A 25938-nucleotide genomic window follows, 5' to 3' on the forward strand; every position below is an offset into this window, starting at 1 on the left:
GCTATGTGTGAGGGGAGGGGGGCTGAGAGTCCTATGTTCCTTGTATGTGGTAGTAGTGGTGGGGGACAGGATAGGTGGGGCTGTTTGGAGGGAAGGGGGGAGGGGTTGAGACTAAATAGGAGGGCCTGTTATGTGGAAGGGAGAGGGGAACCAGTAGTCTTGTGAGGGGAAACCTGCTATAAGGGGCTGGGGAGGGGAGATGTGTTACAGGAGGAGGGCTGGAGAGGGGAGACACGTTATGTGGGGGGGGGGGGCGCTGAAGAGGGAAGACGTTTGTGAAGAGGGGAGACCTGCTGGGCACTTTGGTTCTCTTTTTTGCAATGTAATTAGCATTTTTTTTTTAATTAATTGTCTTTCAATTAAGTATATTTTACTATATTTAAAAAGAAAACTGTCAGCAGAGTCACCGGCAATAACTGTCAGGTAGTGCCGGTGACCATGATAAAAATGATGCTTCACCATGCCCACATCCATCTTCATTTTTCAATGAGCAACAAGTTGCACGGGCAGGGTTACAATCCTTGCCTAGGGCACTGTGACATCAGCTCTGTTTGTTCAGTGCTCGGACCGGCTGATCAGTATTCATTGCCTTCCTCTGCCTCTCCCCACTCTGTATTATCATCAACTGCACATGTACAGCTTCCTGGGTACACCTGGAAGTGGCCTGAGTGCAGCTTCATAGTGGGTCTCTAGCTGTTGAAAAAATACAACTCCCAGCATGCCCAGACAGCCAAATGCTGTCCGGGCATGCTGGAAGTTGTAGTTTTGCAAAAGCTAGCTAAACACTGTTTGGTAGAGATACATACATAAACACATAGGGGGACATTTATCACTGGGTGTACATCACTTCAATGTTCTAAATGTCCCTGCAAATTTTGCGCAAAAGCATTTTGTTGCACAATGTTTAGTAGAACATCTTTCAAAGTTGTGTACTGTTTTGGTGAACTGTACCCCACTTTTTGCAGTGGAGATGTATTTATTATTTGCGTAAAGCAAACAAACACCACCTAATAGGACACATACAGAAGTGTCAGATGCTTGAGCACAAAGCTTAAACCAATCTCTGCGGTTCAATGGTTTCTATAATTGCACACATTTTTATCAAGTCCTGTGCACCCTTTTGGTAAATTTTTAACAACTGTACAAACAATAAACCATGCAAACAGGGGTAAAATCTTTACTATCTTACACTAACATTGATAAATGTCCCCCATACAGTACACGGTAGACTAAAATACAGAGCGCGCAGGAGGTGGAGGGAGGCAATAAATATAGATTAGCCGGGCCGAGCGCTGAATGATCGCTGAGCATTGATGTCACAAGGATCCTAACCCTGCCCATGCCACTTGCTGCACATTTGAATATTCTGAAAAATTAAAATAATGGAAGAAAGGAGCGACAGATCCGGGCATGGTGAACTTCGTTTTAATCAGGGTCACCTGCACTACCAGCCAGTACCACTGGTTAGTGCGGGTGACTCTGCATACAGTTTTCCCTTTAACTACAGTTAAAGTGAACCTGTCATCAGTTTTATGCTGCCCAAACAACAGGTAGTTTAAAACTGGTGCAGTCATTGCGTTTGTGGGACACTATGAATTACACTGAGACACCCAGGTGTTTCAGAGTAATCATAATTTAAAAATGCCGTGGTGACCAAGGTACTAGTCCTTAGGGTGGGTCCCGTGACTTGTTACCCAGGTCCTTGTGCAAAATATAGCTGGGAAAACAGTGAAAAAATAAACATATTTAAACAACCACCTCTCAAAATCTGAAACATTGCGCTGGTTGTTTAAAAAAATAAATCCTTTCTTTTCCCTAACTTCCTAGATTCAAAAGAAATTTGTTAAAAGATACTCCACCACTTTATGTGTTCAGTTGGTTAAGGTGTTTGGTTCTAATGGTTTGGAAGGGGGAATGGCTGGGGGGGGGGGGGGGGGTGTATATGTATGTATGGTGTGTATATGTATGATTTGTGTATGTAATGTGGAGGGGGGCGGGTGTATGTAGGATGTGTGTATGTATGTATTAAAGAGAAGGATCCTAAAATGTTTGTCTGGCAGGTTCTGTGGAGACGAATTGTGGATGGAAGAATCTTCATGACGGTCTGGGCCAGATAGAGAAGAAAAAGGAAAAGTGAATGACTCTGATCACAGACGACGTCACCTGGTTTAACTGTATGTAATCACTTATATGGTTTGTAGAGTCACTACTATATGGTCACTGTATGGGGGGATATTAGTCTGTGTACAGTGGTTTTATTCAGTATCAGTATGGTAATATTATCCTAACATTATATGGTGGTAATTGTAGTGGTCATATTGTGGCGGTATAATTTGTCCCTTGTATAGTGGTATTATTGGCGATACCGGTCTGTGTATAGTGGTTTTATTGGTGATACTGGTCTGTGTACAGTGGTTATATTTAGTATCAGTATGGTGGTATTATCTCGTCACTATATGGTGGTAATGATAGTGGTCATTGCCACTGTCATTTTTACTGAAAAGTACACTATATAGAAACATAAGCCCCTAAAAGTTTCACACAGTAAAAAATTAACATGGACCCCCAATGCTTAAAGGACAAACTGCCTTAAAGGGGTACTCCGGAGGAAAACAATTTTTTCATATCAACTGGCTTCAGAAAGTAAAACAGATTTGTAATTGACTTCTATTAAAAAATCCTAATCCTTCCAGCACTTATTATCTGCTGTATACTACAGAGGAAATTGTGTAGTTATTTTCAGTCTGACCACAGTGCTCTCTGCTGACACCTCTGTCTATGTCAGGAACTGTCCAGAACAGAATAGGTTTGCTATTGGGATTTGCTCCTACTCTGGACAGCTCCCGACATGGACAGATGTGTCAGCAGAGAGCACTGTGGTCAGGCTGGAAAGACCTACAAATCTTCCTCCTGTGGAGCATACAGCAGCTGATAAGTACTGGAAGGATTGTGATTTTTAAATACAAGTAATTTACAAATCTGTTTAACTCTCCACCGGAGTACCCCTTTAAGGTGTTAAGGTGCTTTAGAGAAACTCCCCCACCCCCCACCCCCACCCTGTCCTGTCCTCACACACACAAATGTTACATGATTGTTTTGACTGGACTTTTATTTTTAACATTGTTGAACAATAAAAGCTAATTCTAAGAAATATAAACAATTAGCATGAAACTGAAGCGTAAAATTACTACTGAAAACAGAAAAATAAGAAAATATATAAACATTTGTAAACTATATGTCCATTGTTATTGAAAGGTGAAGTTTCACTTTAAGAATTAATATCGTTAAAAGCACAAATGGTCAGGGTCCATCAATATTTGTATTTCCTAATTCCTATACTTAGCATACAGTTATTATAAAAAGTATATATTCAAGTACTTACTGGCTTCTGTTGTGGAGCAGTACTCACTAGGAGAAAAAAGAAACAACCATAACATTAAGGAAGCATTAGGAACATGGTAAACCTAACTTAGAATGGCATTTGGATCAGACTTGCAACAACCTAACAGCATTAATGTCCTACCTTATGAAATAAAGTGATGGGCAATGTAAAATGTGTTAAATGTCCTCAAGTTTGATGCATTTCTACTACTGTATACAAGCCCCATGCTTTTACCTGCTGAACCAGATGGAGGCGGTGCACCTGCTTTCTGCCATTCTGTGGCTTCAGCGGCCATTCTACGGACATAAGCATCATCAACACACATGAGGATGTTTTCAGGTTTTATATCAGTATGGATAATTTTACATTTGCTATGCAGATAGTCCAAGCCCTGAAGGACCTACAAAACAAAAGCAATTACTGGTTAATGTGGAAACAGTCTATATTTGGAGAATAACAACAGTTTTATTTATATAGTGCCAACAGATTCTGCAGTACTTTACAATTAACTCTATGGGAGACATTTATCAAAATCTGTGTAGAGGAAGAGTGGAGCCCCATAGCAACCAATCAGATTACTTCTTTCATTTTTCACAGGCCTCTTTAAAAATGAAAGAGGCAATCTGATTGCATCGCATGTGTATACATATATATATATATATATATATATATATATATATATATATATATTCCCCCCGCAGCGCTATCAAATGCCCCTGAAGCGCATGTGTATCTCTTATATATATATATATATATATATATATATATATATATATATATATATATATATATATACACACACACACACACACACACACACACACACACACACATATATATGCCCCTGGCAGCATTATGATTGACAAGCATACTATTAGCAGCGCATCTGATGCGCTGCTTAAAGAATACTTGTCATTCATAGTGCTGTGGCGGCATATGTACATTGAGTCGCTGTGGGGGCCAGATAACGCTATATGTCTGGCCCCCACATCACTTCTATAATCATATGCCTCTGCAGTGCTATGAATGAAAAGTATTCTACTAGCAGCGCATCTGGCCGGGAAGCCGACTGCCCGATGCGCTGCTAAAAGAATACTTGTCATTCATAGTGCTGCAGATGCATATGTATATAGAAGGTCTGTGGGGGCCAGACATATGGCGTTATCTGGCCCCCACAGTGCAGATATATATATATATCTACACACACACACATATATACATACATGCGCTGCAGGAGGCATATGATAGCGCTGCGGGGGAATATATATATATATATATATATATATATATATATATACACACATGCGCTTCGGGGGGGCATATAATAGCGCTGCGGGGGAATATATATATATATATATATATATATATATGTATATACACACACGCGCGCGCGCTGCGGGGGCATATGATAGCGCTGCAGGGGGTATATATACATGTGCTGCGGGGGCATAGGATAGCGCTGCGGGGGGGGGGGGGGGAATATATATTATATGCACACACACACACGTGCTGCGGGGCAATGTATATATACACATGCGCTGCCAGGGGGAATGTATATATACACATACGCTGCCGGGGGCAAGACTTATAGCGCAGCAGGGAGGGGGGGGGGACAAGATACATAGAAGCTGTGGGGGGGCCAGACAGCTCCTCAGTACTGACCATTCAAGGCTCCCGGAGGGGAATTTAAAAATAAAAGTACACTGTATATGGCTGGGGAGGAACATGCTGCCTGCTCCCCTGCTTAATAACTCTGTGCAATACAAAAAGTACAGATAAGGGCAATAGATAAATTCCCTGCGACAGAATAGCGACGGGCAACAGATTAGTAAATCAGGGAGAAAAATACTCGGAGTAAACCTGAAATCACTCCAAGATCAACACTCCATTCTTAGTAAATCAGGGCTAATGATCACATCAGTAATGTGCACCCAGGTAATAAAGCTCTAAAATGGCACCAATTCTGTTAAAATCTTGCCACTGAGTTAAGTAATACAGTACACGGTGGAAGAATGTTGCTGAAATTATTTATTGTATGCATGGACTTAATGGGTGCAGAGATCAGTGATGCCAAACATCTATTCAGGCTGCTGTAATGACATGCATGTGTAGTAAATGCAACCATGCCTCCAAGCGCCTATATCTTGCCAGTTACTGGTTATTTATCCAATTTAACTGATATAAGACCTCTCTCTTATTCCATCTGAACAGAGCAATAAAGTTACTGTAGATAATGCTTTTATTTTCCAAGCACAGCGGGAGAGATTTATCAAAACCTGTAAAGTGTAAAGTAAAAGCCGTTTCCAATAGCAACCAATCAGACTGCTTCTCTCATTTTTCAGAGCCATTTTGATAAAATGAAAGAAGCAATCTAAATGGTTACCATAGGCAACTGCACCACTCCTCTTCTGCACAGGTTTTTATTAAATCTCCCTCTTTTTCTACTAGACATTTTATGCCATTTCTGTCACATTTTTGGTGACGCATAGAGCATTAGAGGAAAGACATAGTTCTAACAAGATAGCAGAAAGAGTAATAAAGCAACTCTTATTTCCAAGAAACTATCCCTGTGCTGCAGGTGCTACTATTACTAGTTAGATAATAATATGCTCATACAAGTGTAACAGAGCAGAGTTTGTCAAGGTTCACATATATGTTCAGATTTCAATTTTTGTTATTGCATTGGAAAAGAAAACAAAAAGTGAGCAGTGCCGGACCACAATGGACACCAGCATCTGACAAACCCAACTGACTTATAATGGAGTTTGTACGATTCAGTCATGACGTCCCTCAGCTTACAGAGAAAAAATTAAATTAAAATAATAAAAGCTCTGCATGATTTTTAGCAAAAATGCTAGAATCTGCAATGAAGGAATCAGTAGGTAAGAGCTCCATTGCAGATGTGAACCTAGCCTTAGTCACTTAAAACAACTAAACTTTATGAAAACAGTATCTGTGATGGCCGCAGCTGCCGCACATCCCGCTCCCCTGAACCCCATATACTACAACATATTAAAAAAATAAATAAATAAAGTTTGGCGACAGTGCCCATTTAAATATGGAAATAGCTAGTCTAAGTAACCGGAAGTCGGTATCTCCGACAGCCTCGTGCCCTTTGAAAAAGCCATTTAATGGTGAAACGTTAGGAAGGAGGATAATACATTTTAGCTCAACACTGTGGCATATGTTCCTAAAAATATATGGATTGCTGGTGATACTAGTCAGTTGACAGTATAAACATACACCCAGCAATCCATTCTATAAAAGTCCAGATTCTCGGACAAAAAGTTCATTTATCAGGAACATGAATGTATACAGTGCTGAAATATTAATACACCACTGCCACCTAGTGGCCACTGTGCACAAATTCACAATTTTATCTAAAAGAAATAAAAACTAAGTTTTATTTGGTGGGGGTCTTTAGTCAGGGTTATCCCAGAGGGGAATAATTCCCCAAGGAATTGAGTGGAATCCAGAACAGAGAGCGGCTCCAGTTCCGCATTCACGCACTTGTAAGCAGCAGCGGGTTTCTCACTGCAAGTTCCGTTACCTTTCATTTCAACGGGTTCGCTGGCAGTCTGCAAATCTGACACTATTGTGGACTGTCTGCGGGCTCATACACAGTGGATTACCCGCTGCTAGTTACAAGCGTGTGAATGCACCCTAAGGAAGCAAAGAGACGTCCCATTATGACCTTGATTTCCACTCATTTGCACCCTTGGTCGAGGTGTAGACCAGCATTTAAGTAAGGGCTGGATCAAACTGGCATGACAATCCTTGGATGGTCAGATAGGGAGCAGTACAGATGGTGACACACTGTTGATGACCATGTGACTTGTTAAAAATGAAAGAAGCAATCTGATTGGTTGCTATGGGCAACTTTTCCTTGGCAAAGGTTTTAATAAATCTCCCCCAATGTCTATGTACAGGCAGACCTAAAAACTGACTAGGGTAAAACCACCTATACATGAAGTAATCAAAAAATGTGGCTATTTGGAAAATAGCAACTGTTCTGACACATACTAGTATATTAGCATTCAACAGCAGAAGTAGTGTATTCCACAATTGGGCAGAGGAAAAGTACAAAAAGCATAAACATACCTGAAGTATAATACTTTTTACACAGCGAATAGGAAGACCCTGATAGTTTGACTTGATGATCCATTTTAACAAGTGATGACCCAGAACTTCAAAAACCATACAGACATCTGACATTACATTAAGGATAAAAATTATGACAAGATACACACTAAATAAACATTCAATGGACTTGTGGAGCAAGCAGCATGGAGAGGTAAGCGGAATTTCCTTTTTTTTTTTGCTTTTGCTCAGAATAAACAATTGCATGAACAGGGGTCAAAATATATATATTTTTTTTTTCTTTCTCTGATCAGAAATATTAGTTTGTTTTTTTTCAAAGGATACGTATGCCGTTCATTCCAGAAATCTTGAAGTCATCAATTAATTGCACCACCATGTCTTTATTTGGATCTCCAGGGTCACTTTCACGCACCTGCAAAAAAACAAAAACATTGTTTTGGGGAAAACAGAAATCAGTACATTATACGGACATTCTTTGATTTCATTTCAACAGTTGTTTTGTAATGTTCTACAATAATAATACAGGAAGAATTTAAGAAATTTAAAACACAAAATTAAAAAATAAATAAATAAATACATAATAATAACAACAACAAATAATTCAGTGTGCCAAAATGCAATGGTCATATGGAATACAAGTGAAAAAAAAACAACAAAAAAAAAAAAACACATGCAGACTAAAAAACAAACAAAATATAACTAGCTAAAAAGGCAAGACATAATAAAAAGGAAGAAAAAAATAATAATAATTTTAATCAAGGGCATGCAAAACTTACACATCTGAGCAACTTTATTTCATCCAAAGCCGTTTCTGTATAGTGTTGAGCACTTTTTACTACTTTCATTGCAACAAATCTCTTCCCCCTAGAAAAAATTTGTAACATTACATTATTCTCCAGGATAAAAAATAAATAAATAAAAAAAATCAATGATCCTACATTGCTCCTTATGTGTGGACATGTCCATACATTGCATGTTTTGAACACAAAGTCTACGGCTAGTCACACGGCTGCTCTATATTACCACACTCACAGAGGTACTATCATTACAATAAGTACTGTCATTACAAGAGGTACTGTCATTAAAACCTCATAAATGATGAAAGCGCATGATTATTATTTTCTGTTCTTTTATGGAAGGGGGTGGAATACTGCTAAAAAAAGAAACACAGTATACATAAGTGACCGTGTACATTCAAAAAGAGTGTGTAAAGTCAACAATAAGTGGCAACATGAATTAAAAATTCTGAGACTGCCTATGGTTTAGTTTGCAATAATGAAAATGCAAGTATAAAAAGAATGTTAGAAATCTTTGCTAATTTATTGAAAATGGAAAACTAAAATATTGCATCAATATAAATATTCAAAACTTTTACTAAATACTTAGTTGATACACCTTTGGCAGCAATAACAGCCTCCAGTCTTTTTGGGTGGGTCACAAGGTTTGCACACCTGGATTTGGGGATTTATTTCCATTCTTCTCTGCAAATCCTCTCAAGCTCTGTAAAAATGGATGGGGATGTCAGTTTCCAGGTCTCTCAAGAGGTTCAAGTTAGAGCTCAGTCTGGGCGACTCAAGGACACAGAATTGTCCATAAGCTGCTCCTGTGTTGTCTTGGCTGTATGCTTGGGGTCACTGTCTTGTTGGAAAGAACTTTCAGTGCAGTCAGGACCAGGCCACTTTGGATCTGGTTTTCATTAAGAATATCTCTGTACTTTGCGCCATTCAGCTTTTTTCTCAAAGCTGACTAGTCTCTCTGTGCCAGCCACTATTAAAAAAAACTTCATGATGCTTCCACCACAATACTTCACTGTAGAGATGGTACTGGGCAGGTGATGAACAATGCCTGGTTTTCTCCACACATGACTCTTAGAACGCAGGCCAGAAAGTTCAATCTTTGTTTCAATATAACAGAGAATTTTGTTTCTCTCAATCTAAGAGCCCTTCATGTGTCGTTTGCCAAAGGAAAGGCTTCTTTCTGGCCATTCTGTCATAAAGCCCAGATTGGTGGAGTGCTGCAGTGATGGTTGACCTTCTGAAGGTTTCTCCCATCTGTACATAGGATCTTGGGAGCGAAGCCAAAGTGACCATTGGGCTTTTGGTCACCTCTCTTACAAGATCATTCTCCCCAGATTACTTTGGTGGGAGAGAGCCCTTCCAAGAAGAGTCCAGGTTGTTTCAGGCTTCTTCCATTTAAGAATTATGGAGGCCACTGTGCTATTGGTGTGCAGCTGTAATTTTTTGTATCCTTCTCCAGATTTGTGCTTCCACAAACTCCTGAGCTCTACAGGCAGTTATTCCCTCTTCATGGATTGGCTGTTGCTCTGACATGCATTGTCAGATGTGAAGACCTTATCTGGACAGAGCTGTGTTTTCCAAATATGGTCCAATCATCTAAATTTACCACAGGTGACTCCAATCAAGGTGTAGAAACATCTCAGATAAACCAGAGTAATGGGACACCCCAAGGGTAAATTTACAAGAATCATAGAAGAGGGTCTGAATACTTACGTTCATGTAAAATTTTAGAGGTCATTTGATTTTGGCAAGAGCTAGAAGGTGATATTGTCATAACATATATAATACATAATTCGGGCTTATAAAATCAAAAGTCTTACTGCATGTCCCAGCAGAGCCACACTGTAGAGAAATGACCCCATCCTAGCTTTCTGATAACGTGGTAACGTCCATTAAACAGATCGCCTATTTTCACAGGATGGTAGCCACCTGTAGAAGGAAAAAGATAATAAATGTAACACATTTCATATATAGATCACGCAGAAGTACACAAAAGAATTATCTAGTGACAAGTTTTCTATATTTTTGGTTTGGCTGCTACCCATGAAGGACAAAATGAACAGCTCACCCTCTCCAGCAGCATAAACCCATACACCTTGGAAAACTCTGTGTGAATTAGGGATTCCACATGCTGCATGAAAACTTTACTGCAGCTGAGATGCAGGAAACCAGAGAAGGGATCATTCACACTGCAAAATTTTGGGGAAAATTCTGTTGCAATAGCCTTCCATAGTTTTCAATAGGATTCTGCTGCACTGTGTACATGGCGGAAACATCTGCCATGGAAATTCTGGACTCTGCAGAAAGAATGAATATGTGCATTATTTCTGAAGAATCCACCTGGAAATTTATTGCCATAATTCCACATTTCTTTTTTTTTTTTTTTTTAAACTGTTTTTATTGCAATGTAAGTGCTCAACACAATAAATACAGAAGGAGAATATCAAAAGCTGGTGGTGAGACATTCAGATATCATCCGACACCATGCCAGAAAAAGGAGGGTCAATCATCAGTATGACACGAGCAGATACATCAGCAATGAACCAAACTAAAACACAGAAAACATTGAAACCAACCACCATATGGTGGGAACGCAAGAACTACGGAAAGGGAAACAAAGACAAACACAAAGACAAGACACTACAAACACAAAACACCACACAAATCCGTCCAGGTCAGGGGGAAGGGGAAGAGGGAGATGGGAGAGAAGAAAAAGAAGAACAAGAGAAAATAAGGGGAAAGGAAAAGAAAGAAGGGAAAGGAGAGAGGGAGACGAAGAAGGGGGGGGGGGGGAAGTATCAGCATAGGTCAGACGAGAAAAGAGGAATCAAGTAGCTGGGGGAGAAGACTGTGATAGAAGGAGGTCTCTTGCAGCCAAGAACCTGGAGACCGTGTATTGGGCATGGGGGGAGGCACACCAGGTTGCCCATATTTTATAGAATTTGGCAGGGTTCTTACGATGCTTATAAACCAGATACTCATAGTTCACTGAGGTGTTCACGAGGGTTTTCCAACCAGCAACTGTGGCAGTCCTAGAGTCCATCCAACGCAATGCTATGGCCTTGCGTGCAAGGAAAATAACTTCCCTGAGGAAGATAATCTCAGCTGGTATAATTCCACATTTCTGAGTGTTTGTAGCACCGATTGAGCCAACAATTGCTGCTCATGGAATGTCCGGCTGGAATTTTTGTCCGCCTGGAAATTCTGCCATTAGAAAGGGCCCTAAGAAACGAAGGAGACAGGAGAATACAGCAGCCCACTGCTAGCACAAAGATATAGATAAAACATGAGTATATAGATAGAACATGAAAAGCTATACAGCTGTAGTGCAATAAATGAGGTCACCTTACCGTGGTGGGACGGTCCACGCTATTTGGCTGCCAAATTCGCAAGCTAAGTACCTCATAATTTCATATTTTCATTTATTGCAGTACAGCTGTATAGCTTTTCATGTTCTATCTATATACTCATGTTTTATCTATATCTTTGTGCTGCTGTATTCTCCTGTTGCTGTATATTTAGCCCAGCAGCGTGCACCTGTAAGCCAGGACTATACAATATAGTTTGGAATCAAATAGTGCTGGCCAACTTATTCTTTGGTTGTATTACACATACGGGGGGAGTGGCTACCTCCATATTGGCTCCTGCACCCCACCCACCTCTATTAGGTGTATATAAGGTGCCTTGGATGTTTCAGACCTTGCAATGCCTGTTGAACTGTTCACACAGAGGCATATTCATAGTGTAGGGTCCATCCCAGAATGAGGTCACCTTACCGTGGTGGGACGGTCCAAGCTAGTTGACCGCTGGGGGAGACAAATTTGCGAGCTAAGTGCCTCACTATTTCATAGTTTCACATTTGCATCTATTACACCATAGCTGTATAGCTCTCCATGTTTTAACTGCATATTCATGTTTCACCTATATCCTTGTGCTGGCAGTGTGCTGCTGCATTCTTCTGTTGCTGTATATCTAGCCTAGTAGCGTGCACCTGTAGGCCAGGTCCATATAATAGTTTGGTGTCAACTAAAGTGCTGGCTGACTTATTCTTTGTCTGTATTGCACATACGGGGGAGTGGCTACCTCCATGTTGGCCTTGCACCCCACCCACCTCTATCAGGTGTGTATATAAGGTGTCTTTGATGTTCCAGACCCTGCCATGCTTACTGAACTGTTCACACAGAGGCATATTCACAGTGTAGGGTCCGTCCCAATGAGGCCACCTTATCGCGGTGGGACGGTCCAAGCTATTTGACCGCCGGCGGAGACAAATTTGCGAGCTAAGTGCCTCACTATTTCATAGTTTCACATTTGCATCTATTACACCATAGCTGTATAGCTCTCCATGTTTTAACTGCATATTCATGTTTCACCTATATCCTTGTGCTGGCAGTGTGCCGCTGCATTCTTCTGACATATATATATATATATATACATACATACATACATACATACATATACACACACACACACACACACACACACACACAGTGTTAGGCTGGGTTCACACTACATTTTTGCCATACTGTTTTCAATCCGTTTTTCTAAGGAAAACCGTATGGCAAAAAAACGGATGGAACAGTATGGAAAAAAGTAAACCGTATGCGTTTTTAAACAGTATACTGTTTTTAAAAGTACATACAGTTCCGTCAGTTTTTATTAAAAAAAAAAAAAAAACATACGTTTTTGAAAATGTTGTCCATTTTTAATGGGAGGGGTCTTGGGTGGGGACCTAAGGATTCAAATGCGCATGTGCAAAGTAAAAATGTATAAGTTTTTCCCGTATGGAACCGTATACATGTGTGTTTCCCATTGACGTCCATTTAAAAAAACAAAAAACGCATGCGGTTGCAGTACGGTTTTTAAATCGGAGACAAAATCGTGGTCAACCACAGTTTTGACTCCGGTTTAAAAACTGTACTGCAACCGCATACGTTTTTTTTTTTTTTACATGGACGTCAATGGGAAACGCACATGTATACGGTTCCATACGGGAAAAACATATACGTTTTTACTTTGCAAATTCTTATTTGAATCCTAAAGTCCCCACCCAAGACCCCTCCCATTACAAATGGACAAAATTTTCAAAAACGTATGTTTTTTTTTTTTTTTTAAATAAAAACTGACGGAACTGTATGCACTTTTAAAAACAGTATAACGGAACTGTATGCACTTTTAAAAACAGTATACTGTTTAAAAACACATACGGTTTACTTTTTTCCATACTGTTCCATCCGTTTTTTTGCCATACGGTTTTCTTTAGAAAAACGGATTGAAAACAGTATGGCAAAAACGTAGTGTGAACCCAGCCTAAATCTAATCTGGGCAGTGTAGCAAATATTAGAGGGGTTATCCATCATAAGGTGATTTTAGTACGTACCTGACAGTAAGTAATGGACATGCTTAGAAAGGATCTCTGTTGGTATAGGGGCTAAATAGCTATGTTGTCAGATTAACATAATGCTGTGGCTATCTTTTTGTGAACTGGGTATTTCCTGTTGGAGTTCGTTCTCTTGAACTACAAATCCCATAGTTCCTTGTTTGTAAGTGTGAGGTCACTTTCCTCCCTCCCACACATCATCCACCTCACTCACTGAAACACAAATGGGTTGCATTCCATTCAAAAGACCAGTGTTTTCTAACCAGGGTGCCTACAGCTGTTACAGAATGATCTCTTCCCCCCCCCCCCCCCCAGCGGTCACTCTACCCATTGAAGCAGGACAGGCTCCCTTTACACACCTGACTAGTGGTGTCATGTCCTGGCAGCACTGCAATCTGGGAAAACCTGAGACCTGAGTAATTTTGTATGCAGTTAAAAATAAATATTGTGGCGAAAATCCCACAAGAATTGCGAGACCACCATCACACACAGGTACAGACACTATATTTTGAACTACACTAATTTTACAGCCCCTGTAGCATAGTCAAATAAAAAAAATCCTGGAATACCCCTTTAAGATAAAAAAAGAGACAAGACATTGTATATGCTCTCGAATTAGACAATACAAATGAATTCTCTCTGTGTAGCTTCAGATGTTTGTTCCTTCCCTGTTGTGATATTGATCTAATTCACTTCGTACATTAGCCATATGAAAGATTGTACAGGATTTACTTGATGTAGAGCAAAAAACTGTGTTGTTCTGTGTGAGCCAGAAAAAAGTGATGGTACATATGTCTGTGTCAAAAAAAGACTAAAACATTCTAGGCGTTAGACCTCTATTGACCTATTAGAGAACATTATTTGCAAGCTGTATGCACCATCCGGCTGAAATGAACAGTGACGTGGTACAGTAAACATAAAAAAACAAACAAAAAAAATCCCTTGTATCAACATCTCCCTTCCATAAGACTGAGCTATCCTCAATCTTCACTACTTTCCCCCTTTGTCGAAATGGACTTATACCGGTCATCAACAGTGTCATATCTTTCACTAGGCCAGCAAGGCCCAGGCATTGGGTGACAATACAGATGAATATTTGTAGGACACATTTAGTTTAGGGGGGTGGTGCCTAAGTTTAGCCACGTTTTATTTTGCTTTTTGATTTATATAAAAACAATTAGTTAAGAAACCATCATATAACACAGGCCACAGAAGCAAACATCACACCACCAGAAGCAATCTACCAACACTTGCTTGGGAAGAAAAAAAAAGAAAAAAAGGGAAAAATGCAGAACATATCAATCCCAACAGAGTGACAGGGCAAACACCACTTTCTGAGACCTACAACCTACAGACCCCCCAAATTAGTTCCCCCAACCCATTCACACACATTCCCAAAAGTGCCCCCCCTAAAAGTTCATGACAAATAAAATCTTAGATGCTCTGATCAGACTGTCAAGAATCGCTTACAGTAACATCCAGCAGGGACCACTAAAGCCACATTTTGACAGACTTTTTGGGACACTTCAAATTGGTGAACAAAAACTGGTACATTGAGATATACACACTGTTTAAAAAAATTCAAGGGAACACAAACAACACAATGTAACTCCAAGTCAATTACACTTCTGTGAAATCACACTGTCCACTCAGGAAGCAACACTGATTGACAATCAATTTATTTCACATGCTGTTGTGCAAATGGAACAGACAACAGGTGGAAATTATAGGCAATTAGCAAGTCACCCCAATAAAGGAGTGGTTCTGCAGGTGCTGACCACAGACCTCTTCTCAGTTCCTATGCTTCCTGGCTGAGGTTTTTGTCACTTTTGAATGCTGGCGGTGCTTTCACTCCAGTGATAGCATGAGACGGACTCTACAACCCACACAAGTGGCTCAGGTAGTGCAGCTCATCCAGGATGGCACATCAATGAGAGCTGTGGCAAGAAGGTTTGCTGGGTCTGTCAGCGTAGTGTCCAGAGCATAGAGGCGATACCAGGAGACATGCCAGTACATCAGGAGACGTGGAGGTGGACGAAGGAGGACAACAACCCAGCAGCAGAACCGCTACCTCCAGCAGGCCACAAATGTGCATGTTTCCACTCAAACTCTCAGAAACAGACTCCATGAGGGTGGTATGAGGGCCCAATGTCCACAGATGGGTGTTGAGCTTACAGCCCAACACCGTGCACCCTGTAGTGTGGATTTTCACTTTGATTTTGAGTGTGACTCCATATCCAGACCTCCATGGGTTGATAAATTTGATTTCCATTGATAATTTTTTGTGTGATTTTGTTGTCAGCACATTCAACTATGTAAATACGAAAGTATTTCATACGATTAGTTCATTCAATCAGATCTAGGATGTGTTATTTTAGTGTTCCCTTTATTTTTTTGAGTGTATGTTTTCACCATACAAAGCCACTGTGAGATGGGGAATCACTGTCTCTCCAAGACATAATAACAACCTTGAGCTCACAAAAAAAGAAGGAATCTGAAAAAAACGTTTCCCGGAAGGGCTAGATACCAAATCAACAATTAGAGCCCAAAAAGGAATTCTTGCAGGTGAAGCAAGAATGGGAATGCAAAATGGTCATGGAGAAATTGTAGGACCACTTGGCAAAATGAGAGACAACCGTAGATGTTCCAAACTCCAATTTACCAATCTAAAGCACCGTGCCCAATTTCTTTAAGCCTTACTGGGATAATATATATTCTCAGTATGTATTTAAATGTATACCTTCATCACAGTAGGGAAGTACAAGTAGGGAAGTACAAACGCTCTACATTTCAGAAGTAAGATTTAGAATATCGATAATCCATATCAAATAAGCAATACTAAAGGGCTGATTGTAGCAATAAATTGGCCTAAGTTAGTGGCTTGGTAAAATCTTTGTTACCAAAGAGTTGCTCTACTTTAGAAAATCAGAGATCAGAGATCCTCAAAGATCAGAGATCCTCAAAGAATTACCATGCTTTTACCAAAATGTGGCTTTATTTAATGTTTGTATATGTGGAGAGTTCAGATTAAACCATAGAGAAGTTCTTTTTGATGGTGAAGAGCTGGGGTAGATCTTAAATACCATAGACCACACCCCCAGACACTGTCTTAGGGTATGTTTACACTACAGAGTTTGAACAGAATCTTTGCTCACAGAATTCCGCAAACGGTGATTTCATTCTGGCAGCCACCACAGAAATACTTTGGCGGTAGGACCACACGGCACTGCGATGTCACCATTGACAGCTATGCAGTGTTCACGAACTTCCGCGCAAAGAATGAACATGTTGTTTCCTTGCGCGGAAACCCATGCACACTGATATTTATGTTCACCGCGCGTAATTCTGACCACGTAATTCCGCGGGAATTACGTAGTGTGAACATATCCTTAAGGAGTTTAGAGAAAGACAATAAAGGCCTATGTCTGTACAACAAATGGGTCAGACTCTCATAGGAGCCAATACGTGTTCCCGCCAGTGTCTTGACTGCATTAATTAAGTCAAGGTCAATCTACCATCATGCATATACTAGTTGTGATGCCAAAAAATAATTGTATATATTAGGGTGAATCCACCATCATGCATATACTAGTTGTGATGCCAAAAAATAAATTGTATATATTAGGGTGAATCCACCATCATGCATATACCAGTTGTGATGCCAAAAAATTATTGTATATATTAGGGCCAGTAAAACCACCTTTATGTTTGGAAGCCAGTAGTAAAGAAAGACTAAGTCTGAGAGGCTTATCATGCCAATATCCCATTCCAGCTGCCTAAAAAAAACTCCTAGATAGCACAACCATATGTACGAAAAAGTATAAAAGTTTTGGGAGATTAACCATTTTGAAAATGTCAATTATACTCACCAAATAGAGTGAAAGGTGTGACCAGACCAATTAACTGGGTCGTGGTTCTAGCCAACAATGGTGAAAGTGAAATATATGGGGGAGGTTTATCAAAACCTGTCTAGAGGAAGAGTGGTACAGTTGCCCATGGCAACCAGCTTGCTTTTTTCATTTTTAAAGAGACCTGTGAAAAATTAAAGAAGCTATCTGATTGGCCGCCATGGACGACTGCACCGCTCTTTCTCTACACAGGTTTTGATAAATCTCCTGTGTCCACCGCTAAAGTTGCTTCAACTACCAAAAATCTTATCTGGGAGACAATCTGAAGAGGTACAGTTAGGGAGGCAGGAGACTGATACTGTGTGAAAAAGGGGTATTTGAAATGAAAGGCTAAGCTGTAGTAGTAAGCATTCAGTGGGAGGAGTCTGGACCTGTTTTGGAGAACGCAGGGGGTCCCAGTGATTGGACCCCTGGAGATCACAAACTCTACAGGAAATGGGATACGTTTTTCTAAGTTGGAATAGCTCTTTAAAGGGGTGCTCTGCCCATAGACATGTTGTCCTCTATTCAAAGGAAAGGGGATGAGATGTCTGATCGCGGGGGGGCCCAGCTGCTATGACCCCCGCAATCTCAAGCACGATCACCACTGTCATGCCCCCTCCATTTATATCCATGGGAGGGGGCATGACAGCTGTGTACAAGTCATCAAGCCCCCTCCCATAGATATGAATCGAAGTAGCATGACATCAGGAACACGAAAGACCCTGGCTTCTGTGTCAACACACGCTGCAGCAACGGCCAGAAATCGTGCAGGGGGGAAGCTTGGGGGGTCCCGCCAGAGACTGGACCCCCGTAATCAGACATGCTATGCCCTATCCTTTGGATAGGGGATAGCATTTCTAGGAGTAGAGTACCCCTTTAAGGCCAGTGAGTGACCACACCATCCCATGTTGAGTGATATTACAGAGACAATTTCACAGGGGATAGGTAGCGTGAGGAGATTTTTTTTTTTAATTCATTTCTGATCCCAATTCCCTGGAGTTTTTTTCTGTAATTGCAAAACCCTTTTAGAGTACATTCAAAAATACTTTATCCGCAGCAAATAAGGTACAAACAAATAGTTAAACACAGCATCACATCTGCAGTTGACATAGTACATGTGATTTTACCATTAATATAAAACTTATTCAACACAACGAAGAAGTATAACGGACCACTCACCAGGTCTCAGACTAGTACGATGAAAACTTCTTTATTCATGGAAGTAACGACTTATGTTTCTTTGTTGTGTTGAATAATTGAGTCTGCTTATACTTGCATACATAGTAGCACCCCCAATGTGACAATAACAACCTGCATCTGCCTTAAGGGGTTGCTGCTTATTAGTGGAGTTTGCATGTGAAAATAGTGTCCCTCTGAAGTGAATCTGTGCCGGGTTCCCATTTGCAGTCTTTATTTGCTTGCTCCCTCGAGGGTTTGATTCAGTGTGTTTTTAGCTCACTTGTGCACTGTTTTACATTGTTATGTATTTGTTTTGTATACATGCCATCACTATGGCAACACACAAGAGACGCTAGAAAAACGGATCTGACGACAGGCGCTGCAGGGGCCTGACGAAGCACTTGTGAAGCGCCATACGGTCCGTGGCCCGTTCAGCATCTGCTGCCCCCCCCCCCCACAGGATCCATCTCCTGCCTCCCCGTGTGCTGCACTTCAGAAGCATGAAATAAAGCATCTTGTTTGCATCAGTTCCGTTGGTCTTTGGCGAGTTGCTCTGTTTCACTTCTCTTCTGTACATGATTCTGGACTTACCTGTAAGAACGTGTAGCACCACCTTCTGAGCCTTACACCTCCTATTACTGATGACTATAGGTTACAGCACAAAGTTGAGATCCCCACTCTGCCTGCCGCTGGAAGTCCGGGCAGAGTGGGGTAAAGATGGCGGCGCCGGTGGCAGACAGCTGGGGGACGCGCGTAGACAGCTGGGGGACGCGCGTAGACAGCTGGGGGACGCGCGTAGACAGCTGGGGGACGCGCGTAGACAGCTGGGGGACGCGCGTAGACAGCTGGGGGACGCGCGTAGACAGCGGGGGACCAGCAGCAGCAGCAGAATGCAGGCGGCGGTGGCAGAGACAGAGGTGGCAGAGACAGAGGCAGCAGTGAAGATTTAGTAAGTGATCTTCACTGCTGCCTTGTTGTTTCACAACTACAACTCCCAGCATGCCCAGATGCTGGGTCTCCAAACATGCCCAGATGCTGGTCTCCAAACTACATTTCCAGATGTTGCAAAACTACAACTCCCAGCATGCCCTTCAGCTCTCCAGGCATGCTGTGAGTTGTAGTTTTGCAACAACTGGAGGCACACTGATTGGGAAACATTGCCTAACTCAGTAATTCCCAACCCGTGTGCCTCCAGCTGTTGCAAAACTACAACTCCCAGCATGCATTGACAGACCATGCATGCTGGGAGTTGTAGTTTTGCAACAGCTGGAGGCACACTTGTTGAGGAAACACTGCGGTAATTTGTTACCTAACTTAGTGTTTCCCAACCAGTGTGCCTCTAGCTGTTGCATCACTACAACTCCCAGCATGCATGGTCTGTCAGTGCATGCTGGGAGTTGTAGTTTTGCAACAGTTGAAGGTTAGCATGGGCTGGGGTTTACAGCGAGTTTACCGCGGGAAACTCGCTGTGAACCCCCCACCTGGGTGAATGTACCCTATAAACACTACACTACCACAAAATAAAAAGGTAAAACACTACATATACACACCCTTACACTGGCCCCCAATAAAAATTTAAGAAGTCTCATACGGCAGTGTTTCCAAAGCGGAGCCTCCAGCTGTTGCAAAATAACTCCCAGTATTGCCGGACAGCCATTGACTGTCCAGGCATGCTGGGAGTTTTCAACAGCTGGATGCACCCTGTTTGGGGAACACTGCCGTGTCTGTCCCTATGCAAATCCCTAATTTAGGCCTCAAATACGCTCTCTCACTTCGGAGCCCTGTCTTATTTCAAGGCAACAGTTTAGGGTCACATATGGTTTATTTCCGTACTCAACTCAGGAGAAATTGCCGGGGGGCGGCATTGGTCTTTATTCTTACAGTAGAGAAGTCATTAATGATAACTTTTTGTGAATTGAGACATTCCAATCTAAATTTAGTAGGAGTCGGTGCATTGTTTGCCGACTCCGACTCCAGGTACCCAAAATTTCGTCCGACTCCTCGACTCAGACTCCCCAGCCCTGTTTCTAACAAAGACCCTCAATTTCACTTCGAAACAGAACTGGTCCCTGAAAAATTCCGATTTTGAAATTTTCATACAAAAATTGGAAAATTGCTGCTAAACTAAAGAGCCCTCTAAGGTCTTCAAAAGGTAAAAACATGTCAACTTTATGATGCAACCACAAACTAGACATATTTTATATGTGAATAAACATATAATTTATTTGGAATGTCCACTTTCCTTACAAGCAGAGAGCTTCAAAGTTCGGAAAATGCAACATTTTCTAATTTTTTATAACATTTTAGATTTTTTCACCAAGAAATGATGCAAGTATCGGCGAAAATTTACCATTATCATAAAGTAGAAAATGTCACGAAAAACTTGTCTCAGAATAAAATTCATAAGTTAAAGCATCCCAGAGATATTAATACTTAAAGTGACAGTGGTCAGATTTGCAAAAAACAGCTGCTTCCTTAAGGTCAAAATGGGGTGCGTCCTTAAGGGGTTAAAACAATGATTTCTGTGAAACACCTAAGCAAAACTCACTGTTTTAAGCTGTCTTGACCGTGCAGCATTGCATCTCATACAAGTGAATGGAGTAGCAACACCACAGTAACAACAAATCCATCTTGGATGTGTTGCAATGTGATCCCATTCATTTACTTAAGCCGTGCAATTATGGAAGCACGACACAGCAATTTTTGGTCACATGACCATAAATCAAAGTGTAGCCCTCATCTAAATCATAATATGTTGTGATCCCTTAAATAATGAACATGCTGCAGATTTTTTATACCCGTAGCAGAAAACCAAGGTCCAGAAAAAAAAAGCATGGCGGAAAATCTGGACTAACAATGAGTTATTGGGGGACTTTAAGAGGTATTCTTTTTTTTTTTCTACTTAGTTATTCTCAGATAGGGGATCAATTTCAGATCGCAGGGATCTGACCGCTAAGCCCCCCTGTGATCTCCCGCACACCGACCACCGCATGATGCAGCAGCTGACACGCCCCCTCTGCCATAGAAATGTATAGAGGGTGCGTGTCGGCCGTCGCATCATGCAGTGGTCGAAACATGCTATTTTGGCAAAGAGCCGAAGGCCCTGTACAGGAGATCGCGGGGGGCCACAGCGGTCGGACCCCCCGCGATCTGAAACTTATCCAATATCCAGAGGATAGGGGATACGTTTTCTTATCCCGAAGTACTCCTCTAATCGCTTCCCCACCACTGATGCCGTTTTGGTATCTGCCCTCGCTAAAAACACTTCCTTACACCTGTGTTGGTGCAAGTGACTTCCTGCTCAGCCAAGCAGTGGCCACACCAGTGTCCCACCTCAGTCACTGATGGGCCTTCCTACAGAGCCATTGTGCTGACATGTAAGAAAAAAAGGTGTTTACTGCAGGGACCAACACTGAGACAGCGATGGGGGCATGGAAGAAAGGATAGTAAACATTGGGATTTTTTTCTATTTAACTGCGCCCTTAACACAATTAGAAAACAAAATCTCCAAATTACCCCCTTTAACCCCTTTATGCAAAATCAGGTACATGTACATAATGATTAGGGATGACTTCCCGCATCATCACGTACATGTACCTGATGGAAATAAACTGTCACTGCGCCACCAGGCACTGTGACAGTTTATTGAGTTTTATCGAGCCCCCCTGAAGCCAGCCAGGGACCAATCGCAGCAGTCCCCGGCTGGCGATCACTGCTACTGGTCTGTCAATACGGATGAACTGGTCCTTGAAAAATCCCATTTTGCAGTTTTCTTGAAAATCTGTAAAATTGCTGCTAAACTTATAAACCTTCTAGCATTTAAAAAAAGTAAAAGAATGTTTACCAAATGATGGGAACATAAAGTAGACATATTGTAGATGTGAATTAATGATTAATTTGGAGCGGCATGACAATTTATCATATGAGCAGGAAATGTAAAATCTAGAAAAATGCAAATTTTTCATTTTTTTCACAAATTATTATTTTTTTTTTTACAAAAACCACTAAAAAGGTCAATCAAAATTTACCACTAATGTAAAGTACAACATGTCACGAAAAATTCATAAGTGAAGACGTTCCAAAGTTATTACCAAATAAGTGGACGCATGTCAGATAAAAAAATTTGCCTTGGTCATTAAGGTCAAAATAGGCTATTGAGTAAAGGGGTTAAAATAGTCTTCAGTCTAGTTTTGTTTTAATATGTAAGCCATTTCTTCATAAGTTCATGGGGTCTGCCATTAGCAGCTATCCACTAGGCCATGCCAGATGCCTGATACGTAGCCCAACTTCGAGGTTTCTCACCTTTACAGTAATCAGCAGGGTCTTCTTGTTCTTCATCGTCAGAGCCCAAAATCTCTTCCTCTGGTTCAGGTGGTGCGGGCTCAGGTAGTGGAGGAGGTGGAGGAGCTGATGGAACTTTCTGTTGAGCCTCCGGCCTGAAAGAAGAAGCAGAATAATTCCTTTAATATTCCCATTAAATCTTAAAACTCTGTCTAAGATTTGCCATGTAAAAAATAGCCTTATATTAGTAAATCAAAACTGATAACAGAAACTGCAGCCATACCATTTATCTTTACAGCATCGGGCTCAGGGCACTGTACATAGTTTGGGTCTGGGGTAAGTATTTATTCTGAGGTCAGAGTCTGCGGACTGTATTCATTTAGGTAATGTTATGAATGAGACATGAGCACTTCTTCTGATTTAATCCCTTTGGGACTCAGCCCTTTTTCACCTTAAGGACTCAGCCCTTTTTTGCAATTTTGACCACTTTCACTTTATGCATTAATAACTCTGGGATGCTTTTACCTTTTATTCTGATTCTGAGAATGTTTTTTCATGACATATTCTACTTTAACATAGCGGTAAATTTTCATTGTTACTTGAATCCTTTCTTGGTGAAAAATCCCAAGATTTCATGAAAATTTTGAAAATGTAGCATTTTTCTAACTTTGAAACTCTCTGCTTATAAGGAAAATGGATATTCCAAATACATTTTATATTGATTCACAAATACAATATGTCTACTTTATGTTGGCATCAGAAAGTTTACATGTTTTTACTTTTTGAAGACATTAGAGGGCTTCAAAATATAGCAGCAATTTTAAACATTTTCACGACAATTTCAAAATCTGAGATTTTCAGGGTCCAGTTAAGTTTGAAGTGGATTTGAGGGGCCTTTCTGTGAGAAATAGCCCATAAATGACCCCATTATAGAAACTAAACCCCTTAAAGTATTCAAAATGATATTCAGAAAGTTTGTTAATCCTTTAGGTGTTTCACAAGAAGAGCAGCAAAGTGGAGGAGAAAAATCTAACTCTGCATTTTTTTACACTAACATGTTCTTTTTTTCATTTTTAAAAGTGGTATAATGAGAAAAAGCCCCCCCAAAATTTGTAGTCCAATTTCTCTCGAGTATGGAAATACCTCATATGTTGACAAAGTGCTCTGCGGGCTCACAACATGGCTTAAAAGGGAAAAAGCAACTGTGGGATTTTTTAACGGAATTTTGCTGTCATGGTTTTGGGGGGCCATGTTGCATTTAGGAAGTCCCCATGGTGCCAGAAGAGCATTAAAAAAAAAAAAAAAAACACACATTGAATACTATTTTGGAAACTACACCCCTCAAGGAACGTAACAAGGGGTATAGTGAGCCTTAACACCTTGCAGGAGTTTGACAACTTTGCGTTGAAGTTGGATGTGAAAATGGAAAATTAGATTTTAAAAACACTTAAAGGATGGTGTTACCCCAAATTTTCTTTTTCACAAGGGGTAATAGGATAAAATGGACCACAAAATTTAAAGCCCAATATCTCCAGATTAAGAAAATGTCCCATATGTTGACGTTAAGCGCTCTGCTGGCGCACTACAATCCTCAAAAGACAAAGAGCAAAACTTGGCTTTTTGAAAGAAAATTTTCCTGAAATGTTTTTTTTTAGGGGCATGTTGCATTTAGGAAGCCCCCGTGGTGCCAGAACAGCAGAAAACCCCCCACATGGCATACTATTTTGGAAACTACACCCCTCAAGGAACGTAACACGGGGCATAGTGAGCCTTAATACCTCACAGATGTTTGACGACTTTGCGTTGAAGTTGGACATGAAAATGATAAATTTTATTTTATTATTATTATATTATTTATTTATCCTCACTATGAAAATACATCCACATATGGGGTAACGGGCTGGGCGGGCGCACAACAAGGCTCAGAAGTCATAGAGGTCTGTTTGCATTTGTGGCCTATGGCATATAAGTAGCTGACGGTTACATGTCAGTGTACCTGTATGCCCTGAGTCCTGAGTAACCGGGGCTTACGGGTACACCCTGCATCCTTACGTGGTTAAACACATTAGTGGTGACTGCGTTTGAGAGGCATGGCCTATGTTAATAGTAAGCATTGGTTAAAAATTTGTTGCACTGCTTGAGTCTCCCTAAAAAGCAGATTACGATATGTGTGAGTCTGTGTATCTGCTGTATACATTGTAGGGTCAGTTAGGGACAAGCCTATACTACATTTTTACAAGTACAATGAAACTTTTTTCACATTTTGTTATTTTGAGACCATGTACTAAAATAAAAAAATATATTAAAAAATTCAAGCCCACACTCAGATGTAGAGTAGAAGTTTAAAAATAGAAGTGAAAACAGGGTTAAAAAATGTGTTTGTTTGTTTTTGCAACTTAAAAAAGGAAAAACTATGACAAGAAATTTAGCTCTGGGGGCCTCGCATTTCCCTCTATCATTTCTGAGATTTTTCTACATCTTGCTCGGAGTTACTTGTGGTAAATTCAGTTGACTGGACATAATCAGAAAAGACACAGCCCTGTCTATATAAAGTCTCACAGCATATCAGAGCAAAACCAAGCCATGAGGTAAAAAGAACTGCCAGTAGAGCTCGGAAAGGATTGCATGGAGACACAGATCTGGAGAAGGGTAAGAAAACATCTATGCTACACTTAAATTGCCCTGTAGTACAATGGCCTCCATAATTCTTACAAGGAAGAAGTTTGGAACAACCAGGACTTTTCCCTTAACTGTCAGCCCACCAAACTAATTTATTGGGGGAGAAAAAGGTGATCAATAATCCATTGGTCACTTTGGCTAAGCTCCAAAGATCCTGTGTACAGATGGGAGAAACTTTCAGAAGGTCAACCATCACTGAAGAAATTGAGGCTTTATGGCAGAGTAGCCAGAAAGAAACCTCTCCTCCGT

General features: G+C 40.8%; 1 protein-coding gene across 5 annotated transcripts in view; it reads right to left on the minus strand.

Annotated features, from left to right (window-relative positions):
- Nucleotides 1-25938, minus strand: part of SRPK2 (SRSF protein kinase 2) — a 157891-nt gene that overhangs the window by 34085 nt on the left and 97868 nt on the right. For all 5 annotated transcript variants that reach the window (XM_056573533.1, XM_056573532.1, XM_056573536.1 and 2 more), the window contains 7 exons: nt 23032-23165; nt 10101-10209; nt 8260-8347; nt 7808-7895; nt 7484-7590; nt 3617-3782; nt 3383-3408 (listed from right to left, as the gene is read on the minus strand). In XM_056573533.1, the coding sequence (XP_056429508.1) occupies nt 3383-3408; nt 3617-3782; nt 7484-7590; nt 7808-7895; nt 8260-8347; nt 10101-10209; nt 23032-23165 (718 nt within the window). The remainder of the gene's footprint in view (nt 1-3382; nt 3409-3616; nt 3783-7483; nt 7591-7807; nt 7896-8259; nt 8348-10100; nt 10210-23031; nt 23166-25938) is intronic.

This window comes from Hyla sarda, chromosome 4, assembly GCF_029499605.1.
Source record: "Hyla sarda isolate aHylSar1 chromosome 4, aHylSar1.hap1, whole genome shotgun sequence".
Taxonomy (NCBI): Eukaryota; Metazoa; Chordata; class Amphibia; order Anura; family Hylidae; genus Hyla; species Hyla sarda.